A 20,375-nucleotide genomic window follows, 5' to 3' on the forward strand; every position below is an offset into this window, starting at 1 on the left:
GCGATGACTAAACCAGGGTTTCTCTGTGGTTCTGACGGGTGTAGCTGGCACTGTGCAAGGCTTGTGCGTGCACGGGGAGATGTGCCTGCTCACAGTTGCTCTGGGCAGTGGGTCAGATTGGTCATTATTGGCTAAACAAATGGAAATGGTTGTTTGGCTTGGCAGGTTATCACCCACGCTCCCTTCTCTGCCTGCGCACGCACCCAGTGTGTTGCACTGCAGAGAGAAGGGTGTTATCCTCAGTCACCCCGAGACACTGAAACACCTTGAGGTCCCTCTAATGTAAATATGCTCAGAGCATAAGGGATGTGGCTGTAACACAAAGCTATGCAACAATGTCTGATACAATGAGATAAATGAAGGCAGATATCTCTGGCTTGTTCTTTCCCCCATAACTTATTATCTGTCCTGTGAGAGGACAATTCCAGTCCTCTTCCTGCATTCCCACAGTTTCCAGAACAGATCTTTTACTCAGGTCTTCAGTAAGGAAATAATAAACCCCGCAGTACTGCTGCAGCTGTCTTTTAGGGCAACACACACCATTTAATTAAGTTTCCCAGCAGTTGGGAGCTGATGGGATGAGATTCTTTCTCTGTGCTCCAACTTGCAAAGAAAGCTCTTTGAGGACTTAATACACTTGCAGGTAAATAAAGATAATTACAACCATCATTACCCACCTCTAGGATATGTTCAGCCTTGTATTCTCGATCCAGCTGCCGTGAAGTTGTAGAAATCAGACCTGCCAAGAAAGAAACCCTTTGAGCTCCAAGACTCGGCATCCAAAGGAAAGCCAGGGCTGATCAAATCCAGCCTTCCCCTCCTCAGCCTGCCTGCCCGTCTTGTTTCAGGTTCCCTTTGTGAACAGAGGAGAAAGAGAGATACCCCCAGAGGGAAGATTGTCCACTTCCAGCATTAATCCTTGTGCTGAGGGTGCTGCTCTCACTCCTTTGATTACAGAGACCACAGAGGAGGGGGACACACCTACCCAATGCCTACATCAGCTGAGGGTTGTGAAGGTGAGAAAAGCTCCAGGATTTTGAAAACAAAACTTTCCTTATGCCTCTAAGTAAGAAACATTCTGTGTGTGCTGGCACAAGTTTGACCTCTTTAACAAGTCTGGACTCCTATTTTCCCTGTGCTGAACCTTGCTCTTTGTAATTTACAGTGTTTTGACAAAAGGTTTTCTTCTGTCTTGGGAAATACCCTCTACTCTGCCGCTTGAACAAATGCATTCAGGCTAAAAATAAGGTACATGGTTGATAATAATGTTGGTATATTATTTAAGCCTTGCTGAGAGACAGGGTGAATCCTCTAACAATTGCAAGATTTGAGGGAATTCTAAAAAATACACACTAATTTAACCACAAGTAGTAGGTTGGATGCAGGAAGGAGGAATTGTGTCTGTAATAAACTGGAGGTTAAACAAAATCATTATAATTGCCTCTTTTTGGCCTGTCAATGACTGAGTAGATGCAAGTGTGAAAAGGATGGACTTGAGGCTTGGTGTTTGGTTTGATAATAGCCCTTATCAAGTTGCCTTGACTCTTCACCTTTGGGGAAAAGCAGCTCTAGACCATTTTCACAACTGCTTTACAGATGATGGAAATTGTAGGCATAATGAATGATTTTCTGAGAGTCATCAAGTCTGACACCCGTGAGCCTTTTTGTCCGTTCTCCACATCTCTTTCGCCCAGCAGCCGCTGTTATCGTGGTCTTTATTCCTTGCAAACAGAAGTCCCGCTTCCTTGCACAAGCAAAAGGCAGCGAGACACAATCGAAAGGCAGGGTGAATCTTCCTATCCCGCTGTGCTGGGATACAGGCTCATACTGCTCTGGGAAATGCTTTGCATGGGAGGCAGTGTGCATTTGCAGCGGTGTGAGCACGTGCACTTGTACATCCTGAAAGAATTGTAAATCAGAGGTGCGTGAACCCATCTCAACTCTCATCCCTGGTTTGGAGCCAGAAAGTTTTAATTAATAGTATTGTTTTCAGTTGTATCATACTTTGGCGTATTGCTGTCTGAGCACGATAGGCAGGAGAAAATTTGAAATGGCTGCAGGAAATGCTGGGCAGCTGAAGGAGGGAACAAGGAGCTGCTGCTTGGAACCAGACTATTATTAACCGTTACCACTTGTTCTCTGGGTTTGTTCATAACTGGCACCAGCCACCACACTAGGCATTTATTTGATGCCTTTACAATCATAAATCAACACTCCTTAACGTATTATGTCAAGATGATTTGAAAGACTGTTTGCATTTATGTCATGATTTTTTTTTCTTCTCCCTAATCTTTATTTTGTCGTCTCGGCAGGTGAAAAGGACTCAGCAGTGGCTGAGAGGACACTGACTGAGGAGCTTTTGAACCTCTCCCAGGCTCATGGGAGGCTGTAGGGATCCAGTGGCAGTAAAATCGTTGATATATATGGAAATGCTCTATTAGTGGGGGCCTAAAGAAAGAATTGCAGGAGTGATTCACTGACGCTCCTGTCCATATTACCAATAGGCTGTATAGGACAGAGGTTCAAAGCCTAAAACTCCAGCTACCTCAGGGGATGGTTCATAATTTTGGCCTAACAAGCCCATAGGACACGTTGGATTTTGACAATGGAGCCACCCAATACCTGTGTGCACTCTGGGGATATTTCTAGTCTATCAGATTGCAAAATTCAGTTGCAATAGACTATTATCTTGTTTGCACTTGGTTACTACATGCATGCCAGCTGATGGAAGGTAACTTAAACCACTGTCGAGTGATTATTTGCCTGGCCACACCCTGAAATACTTTCATGTCGTAATGACAAAAATGAAAGAAAACAGGATCGTAGCTGAGCTTTCTAGAGCTGGAGAAAGGGGACTGTAGTAACGGCAAATCAACTGGAACTTAATGACTACCTTGAATATCTGTACCAATGAAGATGCTCAGATCTCCTGGGGAGTAATCTCTATCACAGACCTATACTGTATCCCAGCTGGGAGTCTTAACTGATGGCATTTCTGGGATTAACTTCACATCTGTCGAGTCACAAGTCAAAGGGTTGGCTTCTCCTCTGACCCCAGGCAAACTCCCTCTGTCCCTCACCCTGTGCCCAGCCATGGCTCCCAGTTCACCTCCCCAGAGCCAGTTACTGCTCTGTTTTGAGATCAGAAAGCTCTTGTGGTTAATGGTTAATGGTTCTCATTCCCGTACGGAGCCATGGTGCCGCGCGGCTGCCAAGACACATGAACTGCCAGCAGTATTCACACGGCAGCTGAGCACCCTGAGACAGGGAGACAGGGATCGGACGTGGTGCTCGAGAGAAGCCAGCTGGAATTAATGCGTATTTTTATTTGTTGCTACTTGGTTATACACCCTGTGAAGCCAGAGGGCCAAAATAGAAGTGGAAACTGTTATTAAAGGGGAACTACTGTCAGCTTTTGTGGCCTGGGGAAGAAATTCCTGGGCTCTTTCTGCTGTCCCCTACAAGGACCTGGGAATTCACATTTAGTTTATAATGAGACTGTTTTGTGTGTGCCTGTGCACACGTGCAAGTTATCGCTCACACTGTTTTTTCAGGTGGAAAACACCAGCCATCCTATCCCAAGGGACCTGCCATTGAGCGGGTGTCCTTTATTTGCATTCTTGTATGTGGCCCTGAAGGTTTCTGCTGAGTCCCACAGAGACTAAACAAAATTGTCAAAGGTCCTAATTGCACTCAACTAATTAGCCAAGGTCTGCATTCACCTGAAGGTCCAGAAACCATCCCTTTGGTTGCTTTCATACAGGCAGGCACAAGCTCTGCTCTTGCAGCCTATCTACACACAGCAATGGGAAAAGATTGTCTGTAGTTCTCCCGCTTGCTGCCTGTAAAGGGGAGAGAGGAAAGCTGGTCGTGTTGGAACAGGAGCAGCAAAATTAACAGTGCATTGTTGTCAGGGAACAAAAAATAATAATAACTTCTGCTGGCAGGAGCAGGGCTGGGGTGGAGGTTGCTGGCCCTCTGCCCTCGCTGCAGGGAGGAAAATCTAAGATAGTTAAAATAGCCAGAATCAGGTTTGCAGGCATCGGGGCTTTCACAAGAGACTGAGAAGGGAAGAGGTTGTTCTTCTGAAATCCTCTTTCTCTTGTCTCACTGTTGCTTCCATTTCACCTTATCTTTTCTTCTCCTCCTACCACCTCTCCTCTTTTCTGCTTTACACCACTCCATACACAGCTGGAGCCTGTAGTATGTTGGCTTGGGGAGCAGCAGTGCAACCATCCCTCAGATTTATGTCTCACTATTGCTTCCATTTCACCTTATCTTCTCCTCCTACCACCTCTCCTCTTTTCTGCTTTACACCACTCCATACACAGTTGGAGCCTGTAGTATGTTGGCTTGGGGAGCAGCAGTGCAACCATCCCTCAGATTTAAAGAGCAGTCTGTGTCTGGATGTTCTTTCATGCAGAGAAATGCAGGGAACCACAGGCATCCTGAGGAAACCCATGGACTCTGACACAGCAGGAGAAGCACCAGAAGAACAAGCACTAGATAAGAGGTGTAGATGAATAGTCCAAGGTAAAAGGATCCTTCAAACAGCCTTCCAGTGGGATGAATGGCTTCATCCTGACTCTTCCTGCTACAGTTTCCCAATTCCTCCCAGTCCTGTCTGAACTGGAATCCCCTTCACATCAGGGACTGCAAACCCTGCACAAAACAAGCTGAAAACCTTTCCAGCAAAAGAATACCCCAAACCCTCTTATCTCCTCATCTCTCTGTGTATCTATCTATCCATCTATCTCTCTGTCTCCCACAAACACTGCTCTGCACCAGCTGCCAGGTTGGGCTGGAGAGATTCCATCGCCAGTGGCAGAAAGCTTTCATCTCACTACACAGCTTTATTCCCTCATCTCATTAGCCTTTCATTTATTTTCCCTCTTCTTCTCCACCCTCTTTAGGGAACTGAGAGCTGGAAGAGCTTAGAGCCCTTCTGTGGTAGTTCAGGGATGCTGCAGGGGCCAAGTCCTGCTGAGGGACAGTTATCGTGTTGCTCCTGTCTCCCTGCAAGGCTTCAAGAGAAGAAGTCCAGGGGCCTTGATGAATGGGGGCCTACTGGCCAAGCCACCCTTGTGTCAAGATATTGGATAAACCCAGAACCCAGAACTAGGTTACTTGCAATAGTGTGGCACTGTGCCTTGAATAATTGTCCAGGGCTATTCTGCAGGGTTATTCTGGGTGTAGACGTGTCTATTGTGACAGTAAATCAGGACTTTAATTCCTATTTGTGCACAGGGTAAGAACAAGCTTCCTTCTCCTCTCTTTCTGCCAAAGGGCTCCTGCTAGGAGTGCCCTATCTAGAAGAGACTCAGGCTGACCTCTGGCCCTCTTGTTGCCCTGGCTTATTTCAGTGCCAGTGTGACTTATTTGTCCTTTGATGACAGTGTGGGATAGGAGAAGAGGACAGGTCTCAATCACAATCTTCACATGTAGGAGCTCCCTTCTGATCTGAGTGCTGGAGGAACTCTTGACAGATAAAGGTTATCCTGTCCTTTGCTTGGACGTTGTGACTAAGAGCAGCAGCCTCTGTGGTTTCCTCTTGCAACTTCCATGTTTATCATTGAAACTTCCATGTTTATCATTGGATAATGTGACAGAGATTCAGCTTCATCACAGATAAGTAGCTCTGCCTACTCAAACTCTTCTGCTGTCATAGGATTTGGGATTGACCACAGAAGGGGTATCAGCCATCTGGACCATATAGAACACTGACATTTTGCATTTCAGGAACTGAAATGTTGCTGGTTCTTTTTGTGATCATTTCCTCTAGGTAGTGAAAGAAGAGATGCATTTACTGCACTTAAAAACCAAAGAACACGACCTAACTAAAAATCCAGAATAAACATTAGTGGTCTAGTAGCACTATAGTGCTCAGATACTTATAGTATTCTCTCTCTTCTCTTATTCCAATAAAGTTGATTTGCACTGCACTGGGATGGCACTTTTTTGAACATCTGCAGTGATGTGAATGACCAGGAACCGTAAGATGAGCAGCTCGTCTTCTAGTGCTGCACTACCAGGTTGAGAGCCAAGACTATATTTTTATTCTACTTAACGGAGCAGCTACCATGCCCTTATCTGCTGAGCAAAAATATCATAGGGTTTCCAATAAGCTGCCTAGAGCTCTGAAATTTAGCCAAGCTGTGATATTCTTTCTGGCAGTAGTAGCAGATGATTTCTCTTTAGATATTGTAAGCATGAGGATATAAACTGCTCAGTTGATGCCAATGTTTGCAGATAATTATTTAGTTCCTCTGGGTGACATGCAAGTAAAGCAACGGATAACTGAGTCCTCATCAGGTTTGGAAGCAGATCCTTAAACAACCTCCAAGCTCAGGGTTTAAAGAAGAGACCTCCAGCAACTGTCCAAGAGATAAGATCCACTCATGACTGACAAACTTATCACTCTTCACATGTAAATTACCTGACTGTAGAGAGAGGTGGATAGGACATGACTCATACTCGAGAGCACTTTTTTTGTCTAAGATGGGAATTAAAGGGTTGGCTTAGAGGTGAGGCGTCTGGATAGCAAACGTTCAGATTTTGCCAGTGTCACTGATTTTAACAGAAAACACGGCAGCCTCGGAGCATGGCTTTGTAGGGCTGCACTCACACAGGGTGAAAATTTGGCTGCAGCGTAGAGGAGGCTGAATTTCCTGCAGGGTGTAAAATGGAGCTCAGCAGGTGAGGGGAGCTAGCCTGGTGTCCTGATCCCACCAAAAAGGCAGTGGTATTCTAGAACGTGGCCTCTGAAGGCAGCTCCCCATGGAACCCAGCATTTGTACAAGATGCCCATGGGGCTGAGTTGTCCACAGCTGTTTGGACAATGTGGGAAAGTTGGAAGCAAAGCGGTGCCCTGACCTGGCGAAAAAGCTTCTGACAGTGGAGATAGCTACAACTAGGGGTAGCAACGGTCAGAGTTAGCTGATATCCTTTACTCACAACACATCTCCAGATGTATCTAGTGCTGCCAAGCAGAGACACTCTATGAATATCTTGCAACCAGAAGGATTTCAGTGTTTCAGCATAACAATTTCTTTCCAAACACCCTTCTCCTAGCCAGCTGTAGAGGACTGCCAGAGAGCTATTACACCACAGATAACACATAATTGAGAGCTGCACTAGCCTTTTTCAATACATCCAGCTCCTTTCTTGTCTGAGAGCAGCCTTCTGTCCTGCTGCAGTAGGTGAACTGCTTTTATCATCCGCAGGAGATCAAAGTCATGCAATTAATCCTCTCCCATATGCAGGCTCTGTGCCCTCCCTTCCCTCTTCTCCCAGGAGCTGATGGAGTGAAGGGCTCGGCACAGCTTTGCTTGCCAGACTGGCCCAATGTCAGCTGTGCTGGGATAGTTTAAGGAAGCTGTTTACACAAAACACCAGTGGGTTTTTGATGGCTCTGAAAGATCTGGTAATTAATCCTCAGATGAAAGATATGGCCTAGGAAGATGGCAGAAGAGGCTTGCTACGCTTACTACATTAAGAATGGGTGGAGGCTTTAAATGCAGTGGGATTCATTTTTATTAATTCTGCCTTGGTCTGTTTCAGGAACAGATAGGCACCTCCAGCAGGGTGTTTCCTGGCTCAGGCTGTGCAACAGGACAGTTGCCTGTAATGAGGGGAGAATAAAAGCAACTGCTTGGTTCTACTCAGGGCTTTGAAAGTAGCACATTTGTGTCATTCTAAGAGCCATCTGGATGTAAACAGCAGCCCTTAGGTTGAGGTTTTCAAGCCTTAGCCTCCACACACCATATATTTGGAAACTGGGACTTCTGCTGCAGAAGGAAGGTGTGACAAATGCAGTTGTGTGGGCTGGTTATATTGAATATGCAACATCCTCTGGGCACTTGGAAGCCTCAAAACCAGATGCTGAATTGGGTCAGTCTTACCTGTAATGAGGTTAATGGTGAAGAATCCTTGAGGATTTCCAGTTAAGATGTGAAAAGTCAGTTTTCCTTCAGAGCTAGAGTCTGGATCTAAAGCATCAAGCTGCAGGACAGATGTGTTTGGCGGGGAATTCTCCATCACAGAGGTGTAGAAGACAGGTCTGGACATCTGAGGTGGGTTGTCATTGGTATCAGTGACTTCAATATAAATTTCAGTCATGGAAGACATAGGAATTGTTCCAAGGTCAAGAGCTAGCACTGTCAGCCAGTAGTGAGACGTTCCTTCTCGGTCAAGTGGTCCTATGGTCCGGATGGTGCCTAGAAGAATGAGAGAAAGTGCTTGTGAGTGACTTAACGAACTCAGACCACATTGTATTTAATAGCAGACCAGTCTATGTCTCTAGTCTGCTTCCTAGTCTTTGCTGCAGATATAAACTCTGCCACCAACCTTATACAGGTGTGAGATTGTGTGAAAGGGGAGGGCTTGCTTGTGCTGAGGATAATTTGGTACACAAGTGAAAGGGAAGACCTCAGTATTTTTGGGGAGGACAGATATTGATCTTCCATTATTTTAAGGATACAAACCCTGCTTGCTCCTCCCCAGATACACAGATGCACAACGTGCATCCCTGCACAAGCAGGACAGATTTGAATGCATGGAACTTTGTAGACAGAGAGAATGTAGAAATGTCCTATAAGGTCAAAAAGCCAGGACAAACACTATGCGTAGTTTAAGCCTTTAAGATACACCATTAAATGAAGCTGTCATTACCTGTATCCTTTTCAATGCGGAAGACGGACAGGCCAGTGCCCTCTCGGAGGAAATATTGAACCTCTCCATCCTTCCCCTTATCGATATCTTTTGCTGTGACCATCATCACTGATGTGCCCTCAGGGCTGTTCTCCTGCACCCAGCCTTTGAAGACAAAGGAGGCAAAGCGTGGTGGGTGCAAATTCTCATTGACATCGAGGATGTTCACTTGCAGGTGGCAGAGGGAAGAGCGAGAGAAGGGCTTCCCACCGTCACTGACCTGCACGGTTAGATTGTAAGAGTCTTTCTTCTCATAGTCCAGCTCCTTCTCCAACCGGAGCGCCCCGGTCAGCTTATCCACATGAAACATCATCTCCTCGTCATTAATGAGGCTATACCTCACCTCACCCCCAGAGCCAGCATCTGGGTCAAAAGCCTCCAGAAATAGGAGAATTGTTCCCACAGGCAGGTCCTCTGGGACCTTCACACTGTTGAGGGCTGGGAGGCATTGTGGGGTGTTGTCATTTACATCCTCCAGAGTCACAACGAGATCTGTAATGGAGAACAACTGGTAGCCTGTTTTGGGCTGGTCCCTGGCTTCTACCTTCAGCACATAATAAGGCCACGATTCTCTGTCAAGGGCACCTGTAACTGTCACTTCTCCAGTGACGCTGTTAATAGCAAACTTATCAGTGGGGGTTAGGAGAGAATATTTTACTCTCCCATTGTCATCTGTATCAGCATCTTCTGCTTTCAGTTGAGCTATTGTTGTCCCTGTTGCTACATATTCTGGTATCGACACCCAGTAGGCACCTTGGGGGAATTCAGGACTGTTATCATTAGTATCCAACACATTCACAGCCAGGAGTTTCCAAGATGATTTTTGTGGTGTGCCAAGATCATACACAGTAATGTTAAGAATGTAGAAGCTAGTTCTTTCATGATCTAGAGGAGAAAGGACTTGAAGGAGACCCAGTTCCAGGTCAATGGTAAAGCAACTGTCATCATTTCCATCTGAGATCACATAGACCAATTTTCCATTAAAACCAGTATCAGGATCAATAGCTGAAAGGTCAGCAATAGTTGAGTTGATAGGAACAGTCTCTATGATATCAATAGATCGTGGAAAGCTGTCATCAAACTTTGGAGCATTATGGTTTATAAGGTGCAGGTTCAGAGATGTTTCATCATCCTGCCCATGGCCTTGAGACTGAGACTCAATGGAGTGTATGATGGTTTCTGTCAGTTGTTTCAAGACTCCTGTTTCCTCACACTGCATTTTGACAGGGTGACCTTGGCTGACCACAGTGATATTTACAGATGTTGGTGAAGCATAGTTCTCTCCATCTGTTGCAGTTATTTTCAAAGAGTAGAAAAGTGGCTGTTCAGAAGGAAGATCTCGCAGAGATATTCTAAGGGATATTACTCCAGAGATGGGATTCAGTTCAAAATGCTGTAACTCATTGCCAGACTTGATTTCATATTTGATATGCTGCAGCTCATCACTGTCAATTGCAGAGACTGTGGCCACAGGGTTGCCAACAGGAAAGTCCCGTGGGATGGTGCCACTGCAGCTTGCCTTCTCAAACACGGGAGCGTTGTCATTAACGTTGCTCAGCACAAGGGAGACATACACCTCCGTTTCATGGCGGAAAGGTGAGCCCCAATCTGATGCCCACACTCGCAGGTGATACCATCTCTGCATCAATTCATAGTCCATTGACTTAGAGGTGGAAATGATGCCAGAATAGGGGTCAATGACAAAGGGAACTGATTTCTGGTTGGCTATGGTGTAGGTGACAAAGCCATTGTTTCCTTCATCTTCATCTGTAGCCCTTACTGTTAAGACACTGGTACCAGGAGGAACATTTTCATCAAAGGCCCCATGATATGAAGACTGACTAAAAGTTGGAGCATGATTGTTGCAGTCAGTGATGTCAACTATAACAGTTGTGAATATGTGACTGTTAACAGTTGTAACTTCTAGTTCAAAACGAGCCTGCTCATGGAAGTCCATTGCTCTGACTGTAGTTATCAGTCCAGTGTGAGGATTGATTTTAAAGCTTGTGCTATCAGGAGTGGGTCTCAAAATATATTTAAGATTTGGGAAGGCTGGTGTGATTTTCACCATAACAACTTGGCTTCCAACTGGGGAAAATTCACTGAGCTGGACCCGGTACACTTCTTTCTCAAACCTGGCAGAGACGTACTTGGAAGGAGGTATATGGATAACTCTAGCAGGAGAGAACAGTGGTGGCTTGCTCTTGTCCTTCGCTTGCAGACTGAGGTTGAAACCAAACGGGTAAAGTAACCAGTTGATCTCTTTGGTTGACACAATCATGAACTCAGTGCTCCCAAAGTAGGATTTGATAGCTTTGAAATGTCTTCCCGGATCTCCATCCACCAAGTCAACTAAATCTATTCCTGTTTCTGAGTCACCACTTTCTACAGACAGAGTTGCATAGAGAAAGTCTTTGGCTGTGTCAGGTGGTGTCACCTTCACTGAGGAGATGGAGGGGGGTTTTCTGGCAGATGGTTCCACTTGGATCATGAGACTAGCCAAGTTCCCAAAGCCATTTCCCTCTGTGATCTTTCTCATTCTGTCCACAGCCAAAACCTGCAAGTGGTGCTTGCCTCGATGGGTACTGTTCAGCCTACCTATGGTCATAACTGCTCCCGTGGTGGGGTGGACGGTGAATAGGTCAGACTTGGTGTTTAGAGCATAGTAGAACTCGGCGTTCTGGCCAGCATCTGCATCAGTAGCACTGAGCATGCTGACCACTGTTTTCAGAGGAGTGTCTTCTCTGATGGACACTTTGTAGGAGGGCGGTGAAAAGAGAGGTTTCAAGTCATTTCTGTCCAGAATGTGGATCAAGACTTTGGCCCAGGCTTCGTAGGCAAAGGTGCTTTCTGTGGCCTTGATTATTAACATATAACTGTCTTTGACCTCTCGGTTTAAAAGTGCTGTGTTGCTGCTCCTCGTTCTTATTCTCAAGAAGCAGAAATCCCCGATCACGTGCTCCTCTGTTTTAAAGACACCAGTGTTGTCTCCAGAGGCTATTCTGTATCTGATGTCCCACTCAGGGTCTGTCTTGTAAATACCCATTTTGATGTAGCTCTCCACATAGGTCTTAGGGGCTGAATTCTCATAGATGGTGGCATTGTAGAAGTGGTGGGTGAAGTGCAGAGGGGACATGTTGCCTTTCTCACAGCTCGCTTTGCGGACCACACAGTGCATCAGGAAAACAGCAAAACTCAGGAAGTGCCTCCTGACAGTGACTTCCATGGTGTGGTGTCTCCTTGGGCCCTGTGGGTGTCAAAGGAAGAACGTTGGTCATTTTTGTCAAGGCCAGTATGTTAGAGAAAAGGTCCCCATGGGCTCTGCCTCATCTCCCTGCTCTCTCTACCCTGACCTTTGCTGAAGTGATTGTTAGCTCAGCTCTTCTTCCCCCTGTCCCAGGGCAAAATGTGAAAAAACATGCAAAATGCTCTGATCATGCTGACTTTCTATTTGTGATCGATCTCTTCCTCCCTTCATTCTGCCTTCTCCCATGTCAAAGAGCATATTTGAACTCTCTGCCCCCAATCCAAACATCACTTCTGTTTTACTTCTCCATCCTCCCTTCTCCGTCTTAAATTCTCTCTCCAAACAAGTTCCTGCAAAGTGTTTTCAAGTATCAACACAGAAACCATGATTTGATGACTATCCCTGTGGCTTGTCTTCTCTTTCCTCTCCCTCTGCTACAGAAATCTCTTCCCTTTCCCCAGTAGAGGTGCTCTGCTACATTGTGCAAATTCCTTCTGAGAGGCCAGCGCTATGATGTGGTCTGTTTGACAGATTTAGCTCAGATCCTAGTCAAATTTTATCTCTGTTACCACAAAATTATTTTAATTTGCTGGTCCGACCCTCGCTGCCTCCTCTGTGTTGCTTGAAAGAGCAGATGTCTAGCAAGACACTTCGACCATGTCACCCTCAGCTGCTCAGCAATCTCTCTGGTTCCTCCCTTCTCATGGCAAAGCCCCAGGGTCAGGATTCCTGTGGAGGATCTGCCATCCATGACCACCCGCCATTGATTTCGTTCTCTAACAACTCCTGAACATGTGCAGCTCCATGATTTATCTCTGTGAGCAAGGTGTATTAAAGAAGGAGCTGTGGAGCACGTACAAGGATGATTAACAAGGATGTAACTTTATTAGTGAGCTTTGTGGAGCTTGTTAAAGGATCAAGCTCTGTTCTTTTCAAAAACTCTGTGCTGCTGTGTGTGCATTTAGATGTTGAAATGAGGGATAAGCTAAATATAGGTGCATATATTTCCCCTCGATATCCCAGGAGATCTTTATCTAGAACTGTTTCTTTCTCTTTTAAATTTAAATTATATATCAAGTACCTGCCAGTCATTTGGCACATTCCTAATTTAAACAAGGAAGACTCGTTTTTCCAGACACTTTTTCAAGACTCATCTCTTTAAAAGCCAGAACTAGTTTAATTCATAAGTCAAGTTGAATGTTAGGAACAAATTATCAGAGACTAACTAGCAGTATGTGTCATAGTCTCTTACTGACACATCTAATTAGTGATAAATACAAAGATGTAAATTTCCTACTTCCCTCAAATCCATTTTTCCTTGGTAAATAAATTCCAACCATCCAGCAATCTCTCTCCTGTGGTCATTTCTTTATGAAACAGAAATGGTTTGAAGCTGAAGTCAACTACCAGAATTTCTACAGAAGTCAACAAAATTTGATTTTGACAAAATTCAGACTCTTTTTTTTTTGTTTATGACATCATTTCACTTCTAGGAAATATGGCAGTCCCAAATGCACAACAAATGAAAGAAAACCTTAGAGGACAGGGCTGGGTGATCCAGAAAGGCATGTGGTTCCTTCTGAGAAGTTGAAAACCATGTTCTTAAAAGCTCTACTTGTTACTTAACAATGCTTAAGAGTTTTGCAGCATGTAGGGACTTGCCTAGAGCTACTCCCTTCCAACATTTTCAACTGCTGAAGCTGTATGCATGCTGCATGCACGTGTGTCTACTAGGACTGCGGAGCAGGAAAAGTCACATACAATTCAGAGTAGAATAAGACAGCAGGATAAAACAGCAACAGAAAACAGTGCTCTTCCATGAACAGCAGAATTAATGAAGCCGATCGCTTTGTATCTGGGCTAATTGACTTTTTAATTGAATTGCACTGAAATGGCAATGTGAACTCATCTCTTCTAAGACATCAGAGAACCCACAAGTCAGAGACGTTATGAACTTCACAACCACAAGAAAAGCTGGAGCTAGAGCACATGCCTTCTCGGGCACCAGCAATTCAATATGGGAGGATAACCTTGAGCAAGGAGTGGGTTTTCTGGTGTTTAACAAGATGCAAACTTTCTTCGGAATCTCTCCTGGAATGTCCTTAACCTCTCTCTTGTCTGTAGATTTCCTGACGTCTAAGAAGGGCTTCACTTACACTGCTGTTTTTTTCCTCTGTGGGGGCATTAGCAGGGTTTTACTCCTCTGTCCAGCTAAATATTTTGCAAAACCTGTTTTGACCTCGTATTTCTGAGAGCTTTGCTTTCAATTACAAGCTGGGCTGAAAGCAATCAATGGCTTCAGCAGTTATTACGAGGGGTGGAGAGAAACCATGCACATGGGGCATGAGGCAGAAGCCTCATTTCCTCCGGAAGTGATCTGAAACTTTGAAAGGTACAACCAAAACTTTGGGAGAATTTTCTAGGAGGCATCACTATCAGCTTTTGAAGTCTAATAGTTTCTCTTTGTGACGAGGACTCATGCCCAAAGCCTCAACATTAGCACAGAGACCTTGTTGTGTCCTCTGATAGTAACTGCCTGCGCATGTGCTTGGATAATTTCTATATCAATATTACTGCAAAATCCTATCAATGTTTGAGCAGTCCCACACAAGACCATGTTTGTCCTCTCTTATTCTATCCTTTGGTGAAAGAATGAGATAGAGTTGGCCACACTAGTGTCCTTCAAGAGTTGGCCTATTCCAGTTGAGTGTCCTGGCTCAGGAGAGATCACAAGATCCCATCCCAGAACTGGAAACCATCACCTACTACTTGTAGCCTGATGTTTCTTCTGTAGGAGGTTGCACTGGGAAACAATGACATACTGGATGTGTTGTTTTAATGTAATTTGAAGAGTAATAGACCTCCCAGGAGATAACTGTTCAGCCCCTGCTCTGCCTCCTGCTTCTGGGATCATTGACTCCACATTCACAATGCAAAACCACTCAGAAGTGGAGCTGGGACATTTTCAAAGGCCATGGTGAAGCCCAACAGAAAAATGGGCACAGTGGTCTGAATAGAGGGAAAACCTGGTGAACTACTGCCTTGGCTCAGCTCCAGGAAAAGCCCCGTTGAAACTACCTGGAAGTCACAGAAAAGAGATGGGTTTCTATGACTCTTGCACTGTGAGTGGGAAAGCTATGTATTGTGAAAATGGCATAAAATCACTTTACTAGCCCTTAAAATCCCAGATGTAGGTGGCTGTCAATGAAGGGCAGTACTGCCAAGCTCAAGACTCCTTCCAATGCAGTTCAAGGATCTCCATGTTGAAACTGGGTGAAATCGACTGCACCTGTGACAGATTTTTCATGTAGACTAGGAGAAATTGTTTTCCTGTTTTTCTGAGCCATATTACCTCTTGTCCTTGTGCTGACAGTAATTAGCGTGTGATTCATGAGACCTGTGGCAAGGGCCATACCCATTTCAGGGCCACCAGATTGGCTGCAAGAATTAAAGACTTAAACACCCTTACCTGCCTCTCATCCCTCATCTGATGGGATCAGTTATTTCTACTCCTGAAAGCTCTCTGCTCCTCTTTTTCATGTCTGCCCTGGCCACAGATGCCCTCCTGGAGCTGGTTGCACGTGGGGAAGCAGATGCATTGGAGAAAGCCCGTTGGTGGGATGGAGTGAGGAAGGTAAGGCACGCTCCCGACTGAGGGAAATACCAGGGCATCATTATGTGGTGATTCAGCCTTCTCTCCTAATCACCAGGAGAAGATCAGAGAGCCTCGAGGGGCTTCGCCCTCAACGCTGTAGATGCAAACTCCTCGCAGAACAAGTAAACACGCGGTGTATCTCTAATCAGAGCCTAAGCGCACGTCTAAATTTAACATCCAAATTGTGATCGTCTGTCAAAGACATGCCCAAATCTGTTGGTGTGAAATGAAGGAACAAACACTGCACTGAGGTTCAAAGTGTGTGCGTGGGGAGGCTGCGCAGATGGGTGTTTTTTGGGGATCGGTGCAGGGCACGGCTACTCCGGCCAGCTGGAGCGAGTGGCTGAGGCATGGCCTAGGGGGAAGGAATCTTCTGGGGGGTCCTGCTGGGGTCTCCTGTGATATGTGGGCTGCTGTGTTTGTTGGGCACGTTGTGGAAAAATGCTGCAGCCTGCCAGGAAGCAGGTGTGGCCCCAGCCCCACCTTTTGATTCCCTTCAAGAGGAGCATTTAATATCAACAAAAACCCAGAACAAGGTGAGCGCTGAGCGCACCAAAAGCAGCATTCTCCTTGCGAGCTCGGCAGTGTAGGGGGGGAGGGCAGTGGGGGATCAGGCCAAAGTTTTGAGATGAGAACATTAGAGAAAAATCATCGTGTTCGTGGGAAAATAAGGACAAGTCTTCCCTTATTGCTCTTTTGCCATCATGCATCTCAAACTCTCTTCCTCTTTCTTTCTCTCTTGCTCTCATCCACCCTGAATCCACCATTTTCTCTCCCTTTTTTCTTTCCTACAAGAAACAGTCTTTACCCTGGGACAGGTACTGATCAAAGCCATCCCCAAGCACATCGACATCTTTGCTGGAGGCTACAAGAACTAGGAGCTGGGCAGGGAGGAGAGAGGTGTGCTTGGGTGTCTGAGTAATCGATCATGAGGCAATTCAGTGGTGGGTCTGAATTTCAGTGGTCACTGAGAGCAAAGGAATATAGGAATCATATGAGATGCTGGGTACAAGGCTTTGGAAAATTGAATGGGACTTGCGACTCTGTCTTCTCCTGGCTTGGGTGCTATCTGAAGGGGTTTAGCTACTGTTGGGGCATTATCCTTAGTCGCCTGCTAAGTAGAATCAGCCAGGAAGCAGTCCCTGGGTTTTTCATGTTGGCAAGTCACAGATTAAAACGCATGCTTCTTGTAAAAGTGTTGAGCCACGGCTGTGAGATGTTTTAATTCCCAGCACTGAAATAATCCGTGTAAACCCCGCGTGGAGGTTGGGCTGCTTGGTTAATGTTTGCCTTCGCTGCCGCCACAGCAATGCTGATGGGAATTGAATCCTTTTCCACTTGGTGCTTTGCTCAGTTTTGGCAAGTTCCCCACCGGTGTCTCAAAGCTGGCCCTGTAGGGTTTAAATTCTGTGGGGAGACAGGTATTTTTTTTTAACTGTTTTCTTGGACTTTGAAAAAGAAACAAACCCATCTTTTCCCAAGCCATGGCATGGAGCCGTTCCCATGATCTTGGCAATGTTTTTCTGAACAGGATGCTGAATTCGGGCTAGTGGTTGGTGCTGTCCTTGGAGATCCTGCTCCTGCGTTCAGTTTTGCGGTCTCTGCTTGCTTTTGCCGTGAAGCAGAAGAAATGCATCCTGGAGGTGCTACACAAAGCCAAAAAACTAATGAAAAGAGCCCCTGAAGTTATGGTGTTTCCTTCCTCAATGTATCTCGGGGTTTTCCAGTGCCTGTGGATGGTTTTCTGAGGGCTGATGTTTGCAGAACTGCGTTTTGCACCAGCCTGCTCGGGGGCTGCGTTCCTGTGGGTACAGATTTTTGCTGGATTTGCAGATTCCAGTGGGGCACAGTTGGGCTGCTCCTTCCCCATCTCGACTTTCCAATCTCCAAATGACTTGGATAGACCTTTGGAAATTGTTTCCAGATTGTTAGACAGCCTGGAGCAAGGCGGCTGACCATTTAAAACCTGGTGCGCGTGCATTTTACAACCGAGGTCTGCCCTTGCTTGGAGCGACCTGGGAAATGCTGCTCCTGTCGTGCAGCTAGTGGCCTGGACCCTTTGCTGTAAACATTGCATGGTTCAGCACCCTTCCTGGTGGTAAAACAGCTGTGTGGTGATGGGGTGGGCTATACTGGGGGCTGCTCAGCCATAAAGCTATGGGATTAATGAATATCGTGCTGATGTGTGGAGCAATGATTCTTGCTTAGGCTGCTCAGTGTGGCAGGGGGTGACGTGCAGGTCCCTGAGCAGAATGGATAGAGTGCTACAAGCACCGTGGACATGCTCATCCTGTCATCTGCCAGCTGGCTCAGGTAGGAGCTTTAACTCTGAGGAGTTTGAGTACTCTGAGGAGCTTGGACCAGCAGTTTCTAAGGGCTGTTGAAGGAAGACAGACCCTCTTGAAGGAGTCTAGGGGAAGCCTGTGTCATTGACTTGCGTGGGGCAATCTGGCCCCAGGTTGGTAGACCTGACACCTTTTTTCTCTACTCGGGCTGCATGGCTGTAGTGGTTGGTAAGAAATACTTGGTTTTGAGACAGCACTGCCTTCCCTGGTTCTAACCTGCTATAACCAGGGCACAGTGGGAGCATGGTGGGATGGTGTCCCCAGCAGATGTGCAAGATGTGGGTTAGTTGCACAGGAAAAGAGAGAGAGGGGATGGCCTTCCACATGGGAAGGGCTTCTGGGAAGTGTTTAGCTACTCTGATGTTCAGCACTTACTTCTCCTGTACAAAGGGAATGGTTTTGCCACTTTTGTCACTGTGCCAGTTGTTTACAAGTTGGATGCTCAGGTCCAGACTGGCTCTAGAGGTACTCTGTGATGCCTTGTTGTGGCCTCCTCCAGCCAGCTGCTCACTGCCTTTCCCCTCAGACATCTCTCCCATTGCCACATCCTTGTGGCTTTGACTGTGCCCTGCTGCTCTACCTGCTGCCCTGGGTTGCTTGTCCACTAGACCAAGCAGGGACTATGTGTGTTTGCCTCCAAGCCATCATCTGTCCATGAGCAAGGCATCACCTTGCATGTGAAGATGAAGGCTTTCTCTTTTCACCTTTCCACCTGTGATGTGTATTTCTGTCCAAGATTCTGTGAGGAGCTCATGCAGAGCCTGATTTTGTCCTGCTGCCAACACCAAAGCCTGGCTCAGATATGTCCCATAGCTGAGGTTTCTCTGTCATTGTTGTGAGCTCGTCTGTTAGGCACAGGAGAACTTGAACAGGCTTGAACTTCCCATAGAGTTATAAGGGTCAGTGATCTTTATCTGTTTTGGCATTGCATCATCATTCTAGAGCAAGAGTTAATTATGCAGTTCTAGAGCTGTGGAGTCCTCAGTGAGAGTCTAGGGTCACTGGAGGCGTCCTGGGGAGTGAGGGAACCTTGCAGTGCCAAACGCCAGCTGGCTTGCTGCTGGCCCCCATCCCAAAGAAAGCATGACATCAGGGAGGTTGACTTGCTTGTGCCAAGGGCAGGGGGAAGCATCCTTATGCAGTATTCCAAATCCCCTTCCTCTGCTCTCCCCAGTTATCAGCAGCATGGAGCTAAATCCTGTCTGTGGCCCAGAAGCTGTCACTGCAAAAGTGACAAAGAAGGTGTTGGGGGATGGTGGCTATCTCTTTGACCAGGGATGGTGGCTAGGTCAGCCAGGAGACAGAGAGGAAACAGCAGATCCTACTGGTGGCTCTGAGAGGAATGAGGTACTTCTTGCCTGTGAGAATAAACAGCCATGAGGGATGGGGATGGGGAGTGCCAGTGGGAGCCCCTCACCAGGCAGTGTGTGAGGGTGTCAGGGGCTGGCACTATGGTGCAGCAGCCCAAACGTGTTGGCACAAGGGCCAAGTGCAGCGTGCCAGGCACTCGCATGAGCATGCCCCAGCTCTGCTGCTGCTGGGACTGTGCATCTCTCTCTCCAGGGTTCAGCTCCCATGGAGGCTGTTAGTGGCAAGGGCCATGTACCCTGGCCACTGCAAACTAGGTGGGCCAACAGATGTGTCCTGACTATTGGCATAGGCTGCCAGAGCCCACAAGAGGACCAGGGCTCTTTCCTGATTGTTTTCTCCTGCCAAAACTCATACTGAGCCTTTTGCATTTTCCTCATGCTTGGGATGCAAATTATCTTGCACTTGTAATTGTTCCCGTGTCTGCACACTGCTGAGGGAAGATGGTGTGTGGGACCACATTGTCAGTCCTCTCTGCTACCTTTTGTTTCAGCCAAATTTAACTAGATAGGTAAAGACTTGAAAGGAGTTAGGTTTGCACAAGCTTGTGAAAAGCATCAGGAGAAAGGAGAGAAATCCAAATTAGGACTCCCAGCTGGAGAAAAAGGCTCTAATGTGAGCCCAACCCGATTATTAGACATCAGAGAATCCACACAAGAGAGAGCGCCCCAGGCAACCAAGCTTCATGAATTCTGCTGCTCGCAAAACAGCTGTTTATTTAGGTGCTGTAAAGCCTGTGAGATCCTTTCTGCGATCCCAGCACACAACTCTCATCTGACCCACCAGAGCTGTGAATCCAGACCAGACTCAGCTCCCACCCCAGTCTGGAGAGAGGAGCAGCTCTGCACAGTGTTTGAAGGGTCTCTAACCTGGAGCTGTTTGACCCTGTGAGACCTCATCCACACCCTAACTCAACCTGGATGTTTGCAAAGAGGATGCTGGCTACATCACCTGAGTGCCGCTAGTCCTCCAATGCCCTTTCTGTGAGTCCCTGTGGGGAATGTATATGTTATCCTATGATCAGCTAAATTTGTTGGGAAAGAGCCAAAGA

General features: G+C 46.4%; 1 protein-coding gene across 1 annotated transcript in view; it reads right to left on the reverse strand.

Moving 5' to 3' along the window:
- Positions 1-20,375, reverse strand: part of FAT2 (FAT atypical cadherin 2) — a gene marked incomplete at its 3' end in the record, with an annotated part of 56,686 nt that overhangs the window by 32,647 nt on the left and 3,664 nt on the right. Inside the window, 3 exon segments of the mRNA XM_009872294.1 lie at positions 678-739; positions 7,902-8,216; positions 8,671-11,956. Of these exon segments, the coding sequence (XP_009870596.1) occupies positions 678-739; positions 7,902-8,216; positions 8,671-11,935 (3,642 nt within the window).

This window comes from Apaloderma vittatum, unplaced genomic scaffold (assembly GCF_000703405.1).
Source record: "Apaloderma vittatum isolate BGI_N311 unplaced genomic scaffold, ASM70340v1 scaffold30666, whole genome shotgun sequence".
Classification (NCBI taxonomy): Eukaryota; Metazoa; Chordata; class Aves; order Trogoniformes; family Trogonidae; genus Apaloderma; species Apaloderma vittatum.